The sequence below is a fragment of the Gopherus flavomarginatus genome, chromosome 12 (genome assembly GCF_025201925.1).
Source record: "Gopherus flavomarginatus isolate rGopFla2 chromosome 12, rGopFla2.mat.asm, whole genome shotgun sequence".
In the NCBI taxonomy this organism is placed as follows: Eukaryota; Metazoa; Chordata; order Testudines; family Testudinidae; genus Gopherus; species Gopherus flavomarginatus.
In genome coordinates, this window is record NC_066628.1 from 35,662,196 (window position 1) to 35,680,072 (window position 17,877).

Sequence of the window (17,877 nt, forward strand, 5' to 3'; positions counted from 1 at the left end):
CCCAAACAGTAGGAGAAGGTCAGATCTGCCATTACTCCAGTCTCATAAATGGTTCTCTGAGGCAGTGAAATGCCCATGGGAAAACATAAAGGCAACACAACAACAAATATGCACCCAAGGGAACACAACTAGACATGCCCTGTGCATGTAGCCTGAGGATGCATTGCTCATGGACTTTAGAGAGTAGCCCTGTCAAGAGGCGCAAAGGCAAATGAAGATGGGTAAAAGAACATCAGACTGGTAAGGAGTCTGACTGGCCAGGTGGATGACCTTAGGAAAGCATATATTCTAAACATACTTAACAGAGCTGGTCGAAGCTCAGAATTTCCGTTCTGCAGGAAACCTCTGACATTCAAATCAGAATGAAATTTTAAAAAAATCCAAAATTTCATGCACGACATTTTTTAAAATGTCTCATTTAAGGTCAGTCAGAACATTCCATTTCAATAAAATCAAAGTGTTTCGTTTCTATTTAGAATTTTTAAACATTTTTACACTTTCTATATAATAAAAAATAAATTTGAAACAAAAAATCAAAATGTTCCATTTAGACCTTATCAAAATGCAAGAGGGAAACCTGATCCTCAAGTCTCTGAACTGTGAGGGCATTCCAATCTTTCTCTGACACCAACACAAAGTATCAGTGGCCATCTTGAAATGTTATCTTGGTATATATGAGCACCCATCCCTTAGGATCTTTCCAACAGGGGTCACCAAAAGGTCATCAGATTTCAACCACTCAACTGCCCTTTTAAACTTAAAATCTTGAAATCTGATACCTGTGCATTATGGGTCTTAACTATGACCATCATAGGTCAACAAAAGGCCACCAGGCTTTCTAAGGGGACTGTGATTGTTCAAAAGCCATTTGAAGTGATCCTCTTAATGTTCTGTATGCACTTTCCCAAGAGGCTCTAAATACAAGAAATATCCTGGAGTTGAAATGTAATATTTCTATTCTACGTCATCAGGCTGACAGTTTGCCAAAACACTATTAATTTCTTCTGCTGGTTGTGAAGCCGCTGAGACTGAGACATAAAAGTCATCTGAAGTTACTGGTTCTATTCACCAGCTATTAGCCAAGAAAATCATCAGAGGCGAGGGAGTCTAAAACAGGTGCTGTCATGAATATTCATGTCCACCCCTATAGTGGATTACTGTGTGTACAGATGACAGGTAGTGCAGGTGGTGACACAACACTTTCCATTATATATAATGTAGATATAAACTACATTTTTTAAATGTTAAAACAACATTACTTAGGTTGCTTAAGCCAAGAGCTAAAAAGTCAGGAAATGCCAGACTTAAGGTTGTCCATGCAACTATCATTAGATTCCACTTGTGTGTATGCTTATGATACAGTCTTTAGTTACATGATCATATACTACTTTTTCCCACCAAAATAATGGTCAGAAAAGTTTTTACTACAGGAAACGTTAAGTAACCTTAACATAGTGCTTCTATGCCCTCGATAACACAGATGTGTGAATTATCTTCATCTCCTGTTTCCAACATCAAGGTTGGGTAGAGCTGCCTTCTCATCTTAGGTACCTAGACTGCCAGCCACCTCCCATGTTACAGATGGGAAACTGAGGCAGAGAAAGGCTAAGTGACTTACCCAAGGTCACACAGGAACTCTGCAGCAGAGCAGGGACTTGAACCCCAGTTGCCTATATCCCAGGTTAGGGCCCTAACCACCAGACCATCCTTCCTCACAAATCTATGTATCGACATGTAAATATAAATACAAGGATAGGTGTGCGTATAGCTGTGTCATAAGAAATTGTGTGATTCTGAGACTGCTCTGAAGGTTTGACCGACACATGATTTGGGATATGTGCATTGTTCACAGGTAGCAAACAGACTGCTGGGGGTCATCCCTCCCAGGCTACACCACATCGCCATGTATTTTGTTTGCAACACAATTTAGAGAAAAGTTACTTAAGGCTACGTCTACGCTGCACGCTTCTTTCGGCGACGTATAGCTATGTACTCGGGTAGCCCCTCTAGCACGGAGTTAAGTAGCAGTGTTGACGGTGAGGAATGACTAAGGTGAGTACAGTACAGATATGCTTGAAGGGTGTGGAGATGCACCGAGGACATACCCGCCACAGCTCTGTACTTGGCCAAGCCATACCTTCTCGTTATGCTGCTATTTTTAGCAGAGTCATCTCCCACTGCCTCCCTGCTGCTCCCCACACTGAGAAAGAGTCCAGCAGCGGGGAAAGGCCCTGGCAGGGGACAGCAGTGGGTAAAGGCTCCAGCTGAGCCTTTCCCCGCTGCTTCCTCCCTGCCAGAGCCTGTCACTGACCCATAGAGCTGCACACCAGAGCGTGGACACAGCCAGGTTTTCACTGTAGCATGTAGCTGCACGTACCCTGCACACCGCCGCAAATGGGCCGTAGCGTAGATGTAGCCTCAGACATCTCTTTTTGTGAGAGCTCTTTCTCAAACGTGGAAGTTCAGGTTGCTTTAGTCACCATTTCTGCAGGCCTTGGAGTGTCGAAAGCCTTTCAAAATGATGTGAAATGTCTTTTGAGTAAATCATCATGTCACACTTTGAAGGTCTGATGGCATCTCTCGAGTTGTCAGTGTGAAAATGGATGCAGCATATGTATCATTGGGGATCTGGGAAAGCCAGCTCTGCAGTGGGATGTAGCAAATGGTGCTAGTACTGGCAGTGTGCATATATTTCATTTAAAATCCATGCCTGTTCCAAGGGTGAATGGTACCAGCCGTGGACCTCAGACTAGAATAAATGTCAGTCTCTACATTTTATTTGATCCTCCTTTGTGGGAGGACAGAGGTTGAAACTACAGAAGGATGGTCTTGCGGACAAGGCTCTGGGCAGGGACTCAGGTGATCTGAGTTCAATTTCTGACTACCACAGACTCCCTGTGTGGCCTTGAGTCCTTCAACTCTCTGTAAAAGAGTGTTAATAATCCAGTATCTCTAATGCCTATTTAGATTGTAATTTCTTCAGGACAGGGCCTATCTGTAACTATGGGTTTGTATAGTGCTAATACAACTACTTTTCAGTCTTGGTGGAGACCTCTTGGAAATTACTGTAATACTGCTGCCACTATGACTAATTTTCTCATTTGGATTATAGGTGTATTCCTGGAGGGGAGAGCTTATTAGGCAGTATTGAAGAACTGGTCAAAGGTGCAAAAAAAAAATGCAATTGATTCCATAGTGCCAGGGTTTATTTAATAGTCCAGTGGTTGATTCCAGGGTGGCAGAAATAAATGTGTTATATAGAAGTATGGTGATAGAAATGTATTATATAGACATGATGTAAATGTGTGTATGTTTTCCCTCTTTCTCTATCAATATCCCTATACATGCTCATCTATCTATCTATATCTGTAGATCCAGATAGATCTGTTTTTAGTAACATTTAAGCTAGAGGGATTGTAATGAAAAGAAATGAAAGGTATCAGTGTGTCATTGGGATTTGATGGGCTCCATTGGTCATGGCTGATTACTGTCATTTCTCAAAGGGTTACTTCCTGCCTCTCTTCCTTGAAACCCAGAAAGCGGCAGAAAGGGAGAGAGAGGAAAAGCCAGAGAGACTTTTATCCCAGAGGCAATAGCGTCCAGGCAAAGCAGAGAAGAAAGAGGGAGGAGAAAATCTGAGCAAACCTGCAATCTTCATAATACTCTGCCACTCAGTTACTTGCTGCTAACTTAATCAAAGCTTAACTTCAAAGAAGTCAGCAGCTATATTAAGTGGGAACGCGGCCTCAGTCTTATTTAAGAGCAGGGCTGGACTCGGGAACTGGAATGGAGCCAAGCACCAGGATCTTATGGGCCTCATTACCCTTTCTAGGCTCAATAAGCTTTTAACCATTGTGTTGTGAGCTCAGTGTGCATATCTCCCTGGGAGGGGAAAGGCCAGGAAAGAGCGAGGAGAGATAGCTCCGGGTTTCCACTGTAGGTGGGAAAAATAAGATAATGGTGAGGGAGGGCGAGTGGGCTCCATGGATTTAAACTCCATGTAGCTGGTGATATTCAGAGGCTTAGCTTGCTAAGACGGCCTATGGGGAGCTGTATTACAGGCAGGGATTCAAATGTTTTCTGATTTCCTGTTTCCTCTCTTTCTTTCTCTCCTTCTTATCCCTACCTCTCCCCTTTCCAGGGCTCAGCAGCCTCTCTGCAGGCACATGGTCATGATTATTCATATTACCGCAAATGCCTAAAGGCCCAGTGAAGATCAGAACCCTGCTGTGCTAGGTGCTGTACAAACACATCATAAGAGGCAGTCTCTGCCCTGGAGAGCTCCCACTTTTGAAAGGGTTAGTAAATAACCAATAGAGGTTTTAAGAAATGACTATTCAACAACTAGACGTTGTTCCAGAGTCCAGCTGGTTGACAGGTGGCTTATAATCCTGGTTTATATCTATTTATAATATCTTCTATCAACATGCTTATAATGTTCTGTAACACATGCTACTCGCGTCTGGAGGTTGCTTGTAATATCTATTAATCCTTCTTAAATGAAAGTTTAATATCGAGGGTGACCTATTTAAGAATGTTACATTCTTTCTTTTAAAATGTTAGTTTAAATTAGAGGGGGGGGCACCTGATTCACAAAGCTGGGATCCAGAGATGTTCCTCTCTGGGAGGGGGAAGAATGGCCCAGTGGACAGGGTGCTAGTTTAGGACTTTGGAGACCTGTGGTCAATTCTGTGCTCTGCCACAGACTTCCTGTGTGACTGTGGCCAAGTCACTTAGGGCTTGGCTACACTCGAAACTCCAAAGCGGTGCTGCGGGAGCGCTTTGAAGTGCGAGTGTGGTCATGGCTCCAGGGAGAGAGCTCTCCCAGCACTGCAGGTACTCCACCTCCCCAAGGAGATTAGCTTACAGCCCTGGGGCACTGTTTACACTGGCGCTTTACAGCGCTGTAACTTGCTGCGCTCAGGGGGGTGTTTTTTTCACATCCCTGAGCGAGAAAGTTGCAGCACTGTAAAGCGCCAGTGTAGCCAAGGCCTTAGCCTCTTTGCATCTCTGTTGTAAGAGGGTGATAACAGTAGGTAATTTATATGGCCCTCATCACCACCTTTAATGGATTTATCCTCACAGCACCCCTGTGAGACGCAGTCATGCTATTATCCCCATGGTACAGGTGGGGAACTCAGGCACAGAGAGGCTAAGTGATGTGCCCAAGGTCACACAAAAAGTCTGTGGCAGAGCACAGAATTGAACACAGGTCTCTCAAGTCCTAAACTAGCTCTCTAAATCTGTGCCATCCTTCCTATTTCCCTACTTAATAGGAGTGTTTTGAGGATGAAGGCATTAAGTGCTCTCTGATACTACAGTAATGAAAGCCATATAAGTATCACAGACAGGGAGTCTGTTTTGGGTTCAGCTCTAGTTTAAATAAAGGGAGGGAGGGGAGAAATGTTTTCACAACATTCACAATAGTTTAGTGGAATCCCAAACTGACAGACAGACAGACACACACACATTTCTAACAGTTTCACAGAACCCCAGACCACATGGGCTCTGCCACTGCTGCTCACAGCAGCCCTGCCTATTGTTCCTGACACCATGAAGGGGCAGCTTTCGCGTGGATTCAATGGCACCCACAAAAAGCATGAAACCAAGGGTGCAAAACCAGGCGCACATACACTTCTCCTGGCCCAGTGCAGCGGGGAGGCCCTAGAAGAAGGGGTTTAGAAATCGAGCCCACCTTGCATTCACCCCACTGCGGCAGCTCCTGTCCCACAGGGCTGAGCCTGGCTTCCTGCTCCAGGCTTTGCAAACTGGCACGTGAGCTCACTGCACCACTCAGGTTTGCCCTGGCTGCCCTTCTGTCATGACAGGGGAATGGCTGGGCCAAACTTGAGTGGTGCTGCAAGCCCACACACCAGGCTGTAACCAGAAATTGCCCTGAGTGGGGGAGTGCTTTGCAGTCCAGAACCCTCTGGGAACCTCCCTCCACACCAGGCTGGGATTAGGGCTGCAGAGACATGGAAGAGGGTGCTGATATGGAGGTCAGTGCCCCTTCGGCAAGTTAGGTTAGCGCACCCATTGAATCAGGAGGCTACATTCATCCAGCACCAGGTAGTGGTAATGTCTGGTTCGCGTGGCTATATTCTGGCAGCAGTAGCTCTGCACCTGAGAAATGATTCCAGTTTGAGAAACTCAGGCGGGAAACAAGCTTTTACTGGGGATGTGCTGAGCCTCCACAAAAGAATAGCAGCCCAGCTAGTAGCAGCAGGACCCCCTAAGCATTCATTGTCTGGATCCTGCGAAGTACTGAGCATGCCCAGCTCTCATGGACAGCAATGGCATTGGAGGGCACCAGCATCTCGCTGGGATCAGACCTTTCAGTGTGGGATCAATGAGCTCCTATCTTGTAAATGGAGCCAGGTGGGTTTGGAGGAAGGGGTTCCCTGATCCCAGCCGACTCCATTCCCGATGCCACTGACCTGTCCGGAGGAAAACGTGCCTCCTCCCCTCTCCGGAAGTCAGTGCTATTCTCCAGCCTGGCTAGTACGTCCATCCTCTTCACCATCATCTCCAGCATGTCGCTCATCTTCCGCAGCACCCCTCTGGACTCCAGCGCGCCCATCACTGCAGTCACACAAAGAGCAAGAGAGAGGCTAGAGCAGGGCTTGGTGCTCAGGGGGACACAGTCATTTGTTTTGTCAAGATGGGAAGGAGCAGGTCAGCGACCATGAAAGTGATGGATTATCAGCACTCGCCTGGGCCAGGGAGTGGGTGAGATGATGACGTGAAAGCTTCCCTAAACATCCCTGCCCATGCATCTCAATCCTGTCCCACAGCAACCCCTTGCTATTCCTAGTCTGGGACCCACGGCTCTGCCAGTCATGACTGCATCCTCCCAACCCCAGCTCTTCCATTCCAAGGCCCTCCACCCACAGCCCTGCCAGTGTACCTCAATCCTGGTCCACAGCATCCCTGGCTAATGCAGCCCTGGGTTACAACACTAGGAATGCACCTTAGCAGGCAGATATCAGGTCTCCTGATCTGTACCACCCTGCTGCTATTTCACTAGTGAGCACTGAAGGGCTATGGGGTTTTATAAATATAAACCTGGATTCAAATGTCATTTGGTCACAAGTACAATGAGTTTGGTGGTCTCAGTCTAGATGCCGTGTATTCATGTTGCAAAGGCAGGACACAGCTTGATCTAATGGGCTGTCTTTGCTCATGTCAGCAAGAGATGCTTATTCCTAGAATAATCAAGCAGATGTGAGGAGGGCAGGGCTGGAGGGGGCTGGAACTCAGGTCCTGCTTTGCTCAGGTGTGCCAGTCTCTATATGGAAATGCATCTGCCTCTTCCATGTAGCTGTCTGGAATTTTGACTTGGCAAAACCCCACTTAGAACACAGGCCCAGTTGGCTCACCATGGATGGAGCATTCCACCATGCAGGCCTTGGTAAACACCTAGAGATTGCACGCGGGAGAGCTTGTAAGCTCCTAACCCCAGCTGGAGTTCAGCTGGTGGGATTGGCAGCCCTTGTGACTGCAGCGTCTCTCTCTCTCTATATATATATATATGTATATATAAATGTCTAGCTCTTTAAAAAAATATATCACCGTGTTATTTCCTCACTAGTATCCTGCAGCAGTGAGTTCCACTGGTGATTTCCACTGATTTCTTAGGCATTTCCTTTTATCCTTTTAACTGTGCTGCCTCCTATAACTTCACAGAGTGCTCCCTTCTTCTTGTAGAAAGGGGCAGAACAAATAGGATCTTTTTTTTCTATATTCACCAGGCAAGGGGCCAAGGCTCCTTATTTCCAGCCTTGTCCTCTCACCTTTTAGTGACCTGCAGTCCCTATTATGGAGTTAGTGGAAGGGGAATAAGTTCCTATTTCATCTCACTTCAGTTCACTCCAGATTGGTTTAAAAGACAAAAAAAAAAACCCAACACTCAAACAACCCTAACTAATCTTGTTCGGCTTATCTCCTCTATTCCACACCTGTGCACGCTTTAAAAAGTACCACACTTTTCATTTATGAAGCAGCAGGAGGCTAACAGAGGATGCTGGGCACCTCAGAAGTACACTGGGCATCACGGATGGATATTTAAGTTATGCACATCTTGTCCCTTTGAGATGCAAACCTGGGATCTAGATTTTGAACATCCCCCAGAGCTCCAGGCTGTGGGGGAGGGGGATCGTCTGAGCTGGGATTTTGGTTGGCGTCTGGGCTTCAGCATTGCTCAGACTTCTTCCTCCCCACATCTACTACAAATATCACCCCTTGGTGTCCACTGCACATGCCTTGTGCCTGTCATGTCACACATGCACTCATATTACTGACAATAGCACGTCGGCGCTGCCAGTCCTGCAGAGCCTGTCCAAGTGAGGAAGAGCAGTGGTGTCAGGCTGCCTACAGGAGGGGTGACCAACGTGCAGGCCAAAGGCCAGGGTACGCCCTGTAGCAGCTCGCTCTCTTTAACCATAGGGAAAGGACATAGCTAACCAAGGCAGCCTTTACTGCTGGTAAGGTCAAACAACAAGCAAATTCCATTAATCAAGGCAGGGCCGCCCAGAGGGGGGGGACAAGTGGAGCAATTTGCCCCAGGCCCTGCAGGGGCCCCCATGAGAGTTTTTTGAGGCCCCTGGAGCAGGGTCCTTCACTAGTTCCGGGGGCCCTGGAAAACTCTTGCGGGTCCCAGGCCCCTGGAACTTCTTCTGCTCCGGGTTTTTGGTGGCAATTTAGCAGCAGGGGGTCTTTCTGCTCCAGGACTCGCTACCGAAGTGCCCCGAAGACTTGCGGCGGGGGGTCCTTCCACCCCGGATCGCCCCAAAGTGCCCTAAAGACCTCCCGCCGCCAAAGACCCCAGGCCCCCTGAATCCTCTGGGTGGCCCTGCATCAAGGGGGGACAAAGCCCAGCCTGCATCTATGTGCTCAATTTTATAGTCAAATTATAGGCATGTATATAGATGTTAGACCCCACCCTGGGGGAAGCTGGGAACTTCCCATAGCTACTCCAGTGTTGCAAAGACCTTCCCCATGCTTTCTTCTGACTCATGCATCAGCCAGAAGATCACCCGCCTCTACCACTTGAGGTTAAGGAGAACTCTTCTAGCAGTGAGTAAGCAGCAGGCTGACTGGGGCTATTTAGTAGATGGACATGATCATACGCACTAGGATGTTGCAGGGGCATCATTTGCTATGGGAAAAGGGGGCAGTTGCTCCCCTAGACCTTGGTTTGTCCCCAGACCTTTCATCGGTTTATACGCTCCGCTTCTCCCCTGCCACCAACTTTGCAGGACATAATAATATAATCTTCTATTTGCTGACATCATTTTGCCCTTCCCACATTCCTCCTGGGATGGTGTGTCATGTTATGCTGACAGATTTGAAAGACAAGGATCAGGACTAAGAAGAGGGCATTTATAAGTCATTTTTCTGAACATCAACACTCTTTGGAGAGTCATATTGATACAACAGATAATAACTGAGAAAGAGCCATCACAGTCAACAGGCTGTAGACAGTAATCTGCACTTTATGAAACCTCGACAGAGCCACTTGATAAAATGTTTGCTCCAAAACAGCCTAGCTAGTGAGTACATGACACTGTAAAAAGTCCTTAAGGGGGATTTACAAGATAACCCTCAGCAGCCATTGTACGGCTCTTACTGAACCCTGAGAGTCACCCATGAGACGTGTCACCTACCTTTGACTGAGATTTGGTGCACTGACACACCATTTTACGACAGCATTTAAAAAGAAAAAAAATCAGACCCCGAAAAAGCAAGCAGCTCAGAAAAATAATTCCTATCTCATGTGGGTTCAACCCAGCCTCCTCACCCTAAATATTCAATGCATTAATTATGTGAGAATGCAGCTGTACCTCTTCTGTTGAAATCAGTGGATGTGACAAGTCGCAGGCTTCCTGCAGCTCTGAAACTGTACCCACATGGCTACATTTGCAAACAGCAGAACCTACGTTGCATCTGCAAAATATTTGCATGTGCAAAAACATGATTGCACAAAATACATATTTTGGGGGGAGCAAAATAGATCACCAGATTGAAAATAAGACACAGATTTTTCTCAGGCTAATTAACCACTGGAACAATTTCCAAGGGCTGTGGTGGATTCTCTCTCACTGGCAATTTTAAAATAAAGATCGGAAGTTTTTGGTCTAGTTCAGGGGTCGGCAACCTTTCAGAATTGGTGTGCGGAGTCTTCACTTATTCACTCTAATTTAAGGTTGTGTGTGCCGTTAATACATTTTAACGTTTTTAGAAGGTCTCTTTCTATAAGTCTATAATATATAACTAAACTATTGTTGTGTGTAAAGTAAATAAGGTTTTCAAAATGTTTAAGAAGCTTCATTTAAAATTAAATTAAAATGCAGAGCCCCCCGGACCGGTGGCCAGGACCCGGGCAGTGTGAGTGCCGCTGAAAATCAGCTCGTGTGCAGCCTTTGGCACACATGCCGTAGGTTGCCTACCCCTGGTCTAGTTCAAACAGGAATTAATTCCTGGAAATCTTATGGTCCATACTCTGCAGAAGTCAGACTAGATAATCACAGTGCTTCCTTCTGGCCTTAGAATCTGTGAACTGCAAGTTCAGTGTCACGTGGATTCATGTGACGTATCATGCTTGTGCACACACCTGTATGCAGTTGTATTGCATGTTTATTTTCACAATGGCTACTCAATGCTGAGGTATTGGGTTAATCACAAGCCATGAATTATTAATCACCTAGAATTGCCTAGAGACAAAATGCATAGCGTTAATTAAATGCCTGACTACCACCTGGAGTCCTGATTTTGCAGAGAGCTCCATGTGGGGGCTGGAGTCTGCCCAGGTGGAGTTTGGAGCCGAGTCAGAGCTCTGAAGAGCTTCCTAGGCTGTCAAGGTCCAGTTTTCAGAGCTGCTGAGTGCCTACCACACCCACTGACTTCAGTTACAGCTGCAGATACTGGACCCTTCTAAAAAGCAGGCCCTGCTACATGTCTCAAGCTGGGCACTCAGCATGAAGGGGCGCTTTTGCAAAATGTGAGCCTGAACAATAGGACTGCATTTTGGTGAAGGGCATTCCAGCCAGGTGCTTTGTGATGCCTTAACCAAGAGCGGCCTGTCAGGCTTCCAAAAGCCAGCTTTCCACATCAGAGAGGAACTAGCCCTGATCGCTTCCTCCTGCACAGGCCCAAGGTCACGGGCACAAATCACAAAAGGGAGGACATGGGCTGGAGTGAAGAAGGTTAATTTTCTTTACCACATAAAACATTTGGGAGAAGTCCCGTTTGGTGCCCATACTGGTGAGGTCAGGAATTTAGGGCACAGTGGAATAGCTCAAGGTGGGAGACCGAGGTAAATGTGGATGTAAAAGCAGGGATGGTCGCTCCTAATAGCAGCCAGCGGAGAGAAAGATGGATTGTCGCCACTGCACTTTTATGTGTCTCCAGGGGAGGGGTGTGTGTAAAACCTCAGCTGAGAGGGATTTCTCAGAGGGGAACACAGCTTGAAAATGCAATAGCTAGATAGCCTGGATGATTCACAGCTGCTGCTGTGGCTGCTGCTCAGGGCTGGGCTGTCGCTCTGTTTTATGACTGGATTGTATTTGTTTAATTAGAGGGGCTCAGTTAGCACTGCAGTTCATTTGAAATCTAAATGGCTGCTTGCAAGGCCTAGGCAGAGCAGCAGAGCTGTCCCCCTACAAAGACAAAAAGAATCTGCCACCAGCAGAGGCAAATCGCTATTTAAAATCCTGAAACAAGGAGGTGAAGCTGGGGGGGAGGAGAGAGGTATTTTTAAGTACGTTAAAGGAAATGGCTGTAATGCAACCTCCTTCCCAAAGGAAGAACAGACCCAGCTGGTCCCTTTGCTCTTCCTGGTGGGCGACTTTGAAGGAAAACTACACAAAAAGTCAGCCCTGATACGGCAGAGTGAAGCAGACAGGACAGGAGGGGAGGGAAAATACCATTAGATAGTACATATATCTGCCCAGTCTGGAGAGCTGACTATTTGCATATTACATTTATTGATGGGTTTTTCTACGCCCCTAACCCATCACCTTAGTCTGAAAGCCTCAGGAACAATAAAGATTTTCTTCTTTTCGTTCCTCCCTCTGCCCCATCCCACTGAGGTGGGTCAGTATTAGACTTGTTTTGCAGATGGGAAACTGAGGCACAGAGCCATTATGGGACTGGTTTTTCCAATGAGTTGCACTTACATTTAGGCATCAAAATAGGTAGCCAGGTTTCCCAATGTGCTCAGCATGGTTGAGTGCATACTGGAGCTGAGCTCTTTAGAGAATCTGTCTTTAGAGGGCTCACCCAAAGCTCTTGCCATCTGACAGTAACTCTCCTGTGTGACTGAGATGAATCATCCAGGTGGTTTAGGTGATAAATTCCTCAGGGCAAGGGACTGAGTCTCCCTTTCTATTGTACAGCACCCTGCATGCTTAATCATAGACTATCAGGGTTGGAAGGGACCTCAGGAGGTCATCTAGTCCAACCCCCAAACATGTGATCAGCACAACCCAGGTGGGACTTAAACCCACAAACCCCACGTCCAGAGCCTGATACCTTATCCATTAGGCCACTGGGTCATACTACTGACAGGCTGTATAAACCACCTGTGAGGAAAGCAGCTGTTTTGCTCCCCAACCCACCTCTTCCACCATCAGAGACCCAGTCTCCCTCCCCTGTGTTGGGGTGAGGCTGGCCATTTCTGCAAGCGCAGCTCCCAGCAGACTGGCATCTTCAGGAGAGATGTTGAGAAGCTTATCCCCTAGGATTGAAACATCAGTTCGGAAAGCTCCTCCGGCTTTAGAAAGTGCTTCTGGGAACGGCATTGGCACAAGCAACGGATTAAAGAGGGCAAGTGAGCAACAGGCAGTTCCCTGCATGACACACACACACACACACACACACACACACATCTCCAACTGCAAGAGGGTGGCAGGACTGCAGGGTCAGGGGCAGCCACTGTTCGCAGATGCCATCTCTGTGTATGGATTATAATTGTATAAGCCAAAACCTGGATGAGTTCCCAGGTCCTGGGCAGTGAGAATAATACCCTCTGGCAGGTAGAATATTTGATGAGAACGCCTATGAAAATCAAATCAACTTGCAGCTAAGTTTTAGCCTCCTTTCTCCCCTCACACACTTGATTTCATTGGGCTCTGCAGTCTGCCAGAATTTTCCCGGAGGGCAACAGCTGCTTAGTGAGGAGGATAAAGTGAGCTCCAGATCGGCCCCTTTGAACAGGGCCAGAGCAGGCTGTTTGGACAGGGTGGTGTAGGACACCTCACTACACACTTTCTACCTCTGCTTGGATGGGTAGGGCGGCTGTGGTTTATCCAGGAGAGGAACAAGGGTGCTTTCCATTTCTATGCCACTGTTAGCCTGAATCCAGCCCTTGGCTACCAATTCCAGCAGGAAGAAGTACATTTATTGTATTTATTGTTATTATAGGAGCACTTCGAGCCCCCAGCCCCCCTGTGCTAACTAAAAGGCAGCCCAAACTGCTTCCACTCTAAATAACAAAGATTATCATTTCCTATAGATGGACAAGAACCTGATGACCAGAGCAATTAAGTGATTTGCCCAAGGTCACATAGGAAGTTTGTGGCAGAGTAGAGGGATGAACCTATCCCTTCTAAGCGCTGTCTAGTGTCTAAGCCACCACCCATTTTCCCATGAGCTAGAGTGCTGATTTAGCAGATATATTAACCCAATCTGTTTATAATGATCCACTTTCACAGACATTTTTTGAGAGATTTCAAGACACCTTTCAATAGCAAAGCTCCCCTGGCTGCACTGTCCGAAACTGACGGGGTATTTGCTCCTTTTTTTTAAAAAAGGGGGGGAGGAGAGAGGATATTAAAAATAGACAAACAAAAATACCTTCCCTGGATAGTCTTATCATGCAACACTTTCCCTGCCAGAAAGTGAAGGATCAAGGTGGGACACATCCCCCTCCCCTGAGTCTCTAACAGGCAAAGTTTGAAGCTCCCCCTTGCTGAGTGTTCTCTGATTCTTTGGGTTTTGTACCAGCAGCTTAAGAAGGATAACGAGAAATATTGGACGTTTCTTGGCAATGGTTATTATGGCTCTCGGAAAGAGTGTCTCATTAAAAAAAAAAAGAGAGGGAAAAAAGTGCTGAAGCCGCTCTCTTAAAATGCAAGAGCCAGGATTAATTTGCTCTAAACCTGAAGCACAGTTCTGGCCACCCGCAGAACTGATGCTCAGCTGGGCTGACAAAGGAAGAGCAAATCAAGTAACACAAAAGGGATTTCTGCAATGCAACTGGAGCAGGCAGAACTCGTTTACCAGCCAGGAATGTAACTCAAAGGGTACGTCTGCACTGCAGCTAGGGGCCTGCTTCCCTGCTCAGAGATAGACTCGAGCTAGTGTGCTAAAAATAGCAGTGCAGCCATGGCAGCAGAACTGGTGGCTCAGGTTAGTGGCCCAATTACATGGACCCAGGGGGTTGGGCTAGACAGTACATGGGTGGCTAGCAAGGGCTGCTGCCCATGCTGACATGGCCACGCTGCTATATTTAGCATACTTGCACAAGCAGAGCTAGCACGTCTGGGAAGCACCCTCCGTGCTGCACTATAGACACACCCAAAGAGACACTCTCGGGCAAATGCTTCGCATCTCTTTATACAAGGATCCATTGTGGAGTCACCCACAAGTCCTATGTAAAGGGCAGCATAGAATTGTGCAACCCCAGAATCAGAGCAGGGAATGAATTGCCTCAGACACTATTGTGTCGCAGTTTGGTGCCTGGTTTCCTCTTTGTTCCAAGGGGGGAAGTAAGCTGCATGAGATCTTTCCTGGTGCCTGGTAAGGGAGGGAGTCAATGTTTTGCTTCCTCCCTCCCGACCCTTGCACTTCCAGCGCCCACACAGAGGCTTCTCACTCCTACACTATGTGACCCATGATGCCGGCAGAGCACACAGTACGGGAGAACCTTACAAGCTCCCCCACATGGGTGCACGCTACAGCTCACAGTTTAGCCAATGGTGATGTACAAATTTCCCCAAAAGATAACCTGCAATTTTCCTGCATTTTCTTTCCCAACATCACACTGAACTGTAGCATCACAGCCTGAAAGAAGCAGGAGGAACAGCCTAATGATTAGAGCAGGTCATACATGTCAATACAACAATGTTCCTTATGGAACTAGATTCTTTTGCAGTTGGGATGAAATTCATCCCAGGGAGAAGAGCCAGCTCAAGGTCTATGCACCACTAGAATAGGTGCAAAATGAGCCTTTTATATAGACTTTGTGCTGGCCCTCTGCAGTGGGGGGAATTAAATTCACTCTCATTGAATACAGTTTGGATGGCCATCCTCAGCCCATTGATGGGTGAACAATTCACTGTGAATAATCAATCATGGCCATTTGTGCAGTGATTGGTCATCTTAGTCACATGGTATTTCTTCTGTTTTTCTATCTAGAAGGATGCAATGTTTTAAACAATCAAATACTAATCAAGTAATTACAAATAAACTGCACTTCCTGTTACACATTTTTGGGGAAAAAATTAGTTCTGCTGAATGTGTGAAAGCATCGGGGTTTGCAGACATTTTCGACAATGGTGAAAATCACTGTGAATGGTGAAAATTCATCTGTAGTTACTGAATCTTCACGAATAATAACTAATAGGAATCCAAACTCAACTCAATGCAAATGTTAGTTGATCAGGGTTTGGGGGGTTGTTACTATTCAAACAGCACTGCTAAATACAACGGAGAAAGCTCCTAACTAGCCGCGATCATCAACAATGGCAAAGAAAACACACATAGAACTATGCAATGGATTAATTGGAGTTTGCAAAAGTCTGACAGTTTTTTGACAGTTCCCCCAAGTGGCAGACAGTCTTTAAAGGCAATCACTGAATCAACAGAGTTTTTCATAGCAGTGCTATGAAATAATGATTGCAATCAGTCACATTTTACTGTATCTCATGAGACATGCTAGTCACTGCAATGGAAGGAGGGGCATTGTTTACGGTGCTTCAAGGGGGTGTATACTTAAGTAAGTGGATGGCACTGGGAAAAAAGCAACCATGTCCTAAGTGCCATGTGTATTGAAACATACAATAGTTTCCCTAGGAAAATGTTGGCATCTCAACAGTGTTGTTGAAATTTGGACTGGCCAGAGCACTGGATTATATATCAAAGAGAACAATCTTGTGGAGGAAATGTGCTGGTGCTGAAATGACCTCTGTGACATGTACCCCTATGCAGATGTCCCACTAAGGCCTACTCATGTCCCATTTAAACCTCTGAAATGGGGGTTAGGTAGGACACTGCTGTCTCTCTGCACAAGGGACAATTTCACTCTCTGTGTACCGTAGCGGCACAGACATAGCAGAGAGGTGGCAGCCCCTTGTCTTCCTTGGACTGCCCTGAAAAAGGTGGGGAAATTTATGTAACTTCTAGAAACAGAACAGCAAGGTAATGGCAGCATGGCTGAGACCGTGCAGAAGCAGAGAGTAGCTGAGAAAACTCAGATGGAAATGCCTACAGCACACTGATGAGGAGACTGGGTGGTTTGCCAAAGCCAGAGGTGATTGATTAACTGAGCAGCATGAGTATCTCTCTGTTCCTCCACTCCCAGTTGCATCATGTCCTACTGCAATCATTCCTGTTGTAGAAGAGCGGAGGAACAGGGATTCGGAGGTCAGATACTCTTATGTTCTGTGTAACCTGAGTTCATACAGGGCAGTTCTTTCAAGATTACATATGGGTTTAAGATGGGCTTTCAAAAGAGCCTAAAAGAGTCCAAATCCCATTGGAAAATTCAGTATTATCTGGGCGTGTAACTCCCTTTCAGCATCCTTGAAAATCCCAGGCTTGACTTTTCTAATTGCTTGTCCTATGAGCCACTGGTACCAGGAAACTGCCTGAATTCTCAGAGTCCCTTACCCCTGCACTGCCCACCCATTGCAGGGCCAGTCTCCTCGCTCTCCGCTGAGGCTACCAAGCATTGGCTGATCAGCATTTAGCACCATGTCCAGGGACCAAGGGAGAATGCATGGACCAGGAGCCTGTGAGCGACGGGAGATAGTAATAGGGAAGTTGACATTTCCTAATTACATTATGGACTTTTGTCTAATAGATTCCTTGCTCCTTCTTCCTTGCAGATCTCCCCGTGCTGCCAAGCGCACCAGATATACAGCAAGGCCACAAGCATTTGATCTGAAATTTGCCTTTGAACCCAAAGCTGTGGTTAGTTTTGAGGTGCCAGGAAGGGGACAGGGGAGGATTCCCACAATTGTCACAGAGGAAGGGAAAGTGCTGTCTGCTCACTTCTCCTCAGGCTCAGTGACTAAGCCACTCCCCTTCCCCTTTTATTCCCCCAGCCATCAAGTCACTCTTAGGTTTTCTGGCCTGCTGTTAGGTACTCAGACTGATCACAATCAGACAGGCAGAGGTATCATCACACTCATGCCTCCCACATAACATTGGTAGGTTCTTCAGTTCCTGTTATGTCTCCAACAGCAGGTCATGGTCTCTTAGTGGGTCGAGAAGTGGAAGAGGGTGGCAGAGTGAGGCTTGTGCACTGTTCAAGATTGCCATCGGCTTTCTCAGTTCATCAAGCACTCACACTGCGCTGCATTGCAGGACACGTTCTGTCCTCACGCCATGCCACAGGGACCATAGATGCAGCAGTGGGCTCCACAGTGGTAACTGTAGCCATTGAGGGTTGTTTTTCAAAAACCTATGGAACTATCTGGTGCAGGGTGCCATTGAGTCAAATTCAGAGACCTGACTGCTAAAGAGGACTGTAGTGAGGCAGAGTGGCCTCCCTTGGAGCTTGAGGGAGAGGGACCACTCTCTGCCCTCTTGGGAGGGTGGAACCAGGCCGGGCCCAACCCTTGTGCCAGAAGCAGAGAGGCACAGCAGGAAGTA

General features: G+C 46.8%; 2 protein-coding genes across 4 annotated transcripts in view; one reads left to right on the plus strand and one right to left on the minus strand.

The window, feature by feature from the left end:
• Positions 1-17,877, plus strand: part of MXRA7 (matrix remodeling associated 7) — an 836,957-nt gene that overhangs the window by 550,584 nt on the left and 268,496 nt on the right. The window lies entirely within an intron of this gene.
• MGAT5B (alpha-1,6-mannosylglycoprotein 6-beta-N-acetylglucosaminyltransferase B) overlaps positions 1-17,877 on the minus strand; it is a 176,082-nt gene that overhangs the window by 112,900 nt on the left and 45,305 nt on the right. For all 3 annotated transcript variants that reach the window (XR_007768724.1, XM_050919257.1, XM_050919256.1), the window contains exon 3: positions 6,438-6,582. Coding sequence is in view for 2 of the 3 variants with exons in the window: in XM_050919257.1 (XP_050775214.1) it covers positions 6,438-6,582 (145 nt within the window). In the remaining variant the exon portion in view is untranslated. The remainder of the gene's footprint in view (positions 1-6,437; positions 6,583-17,877) is intronic.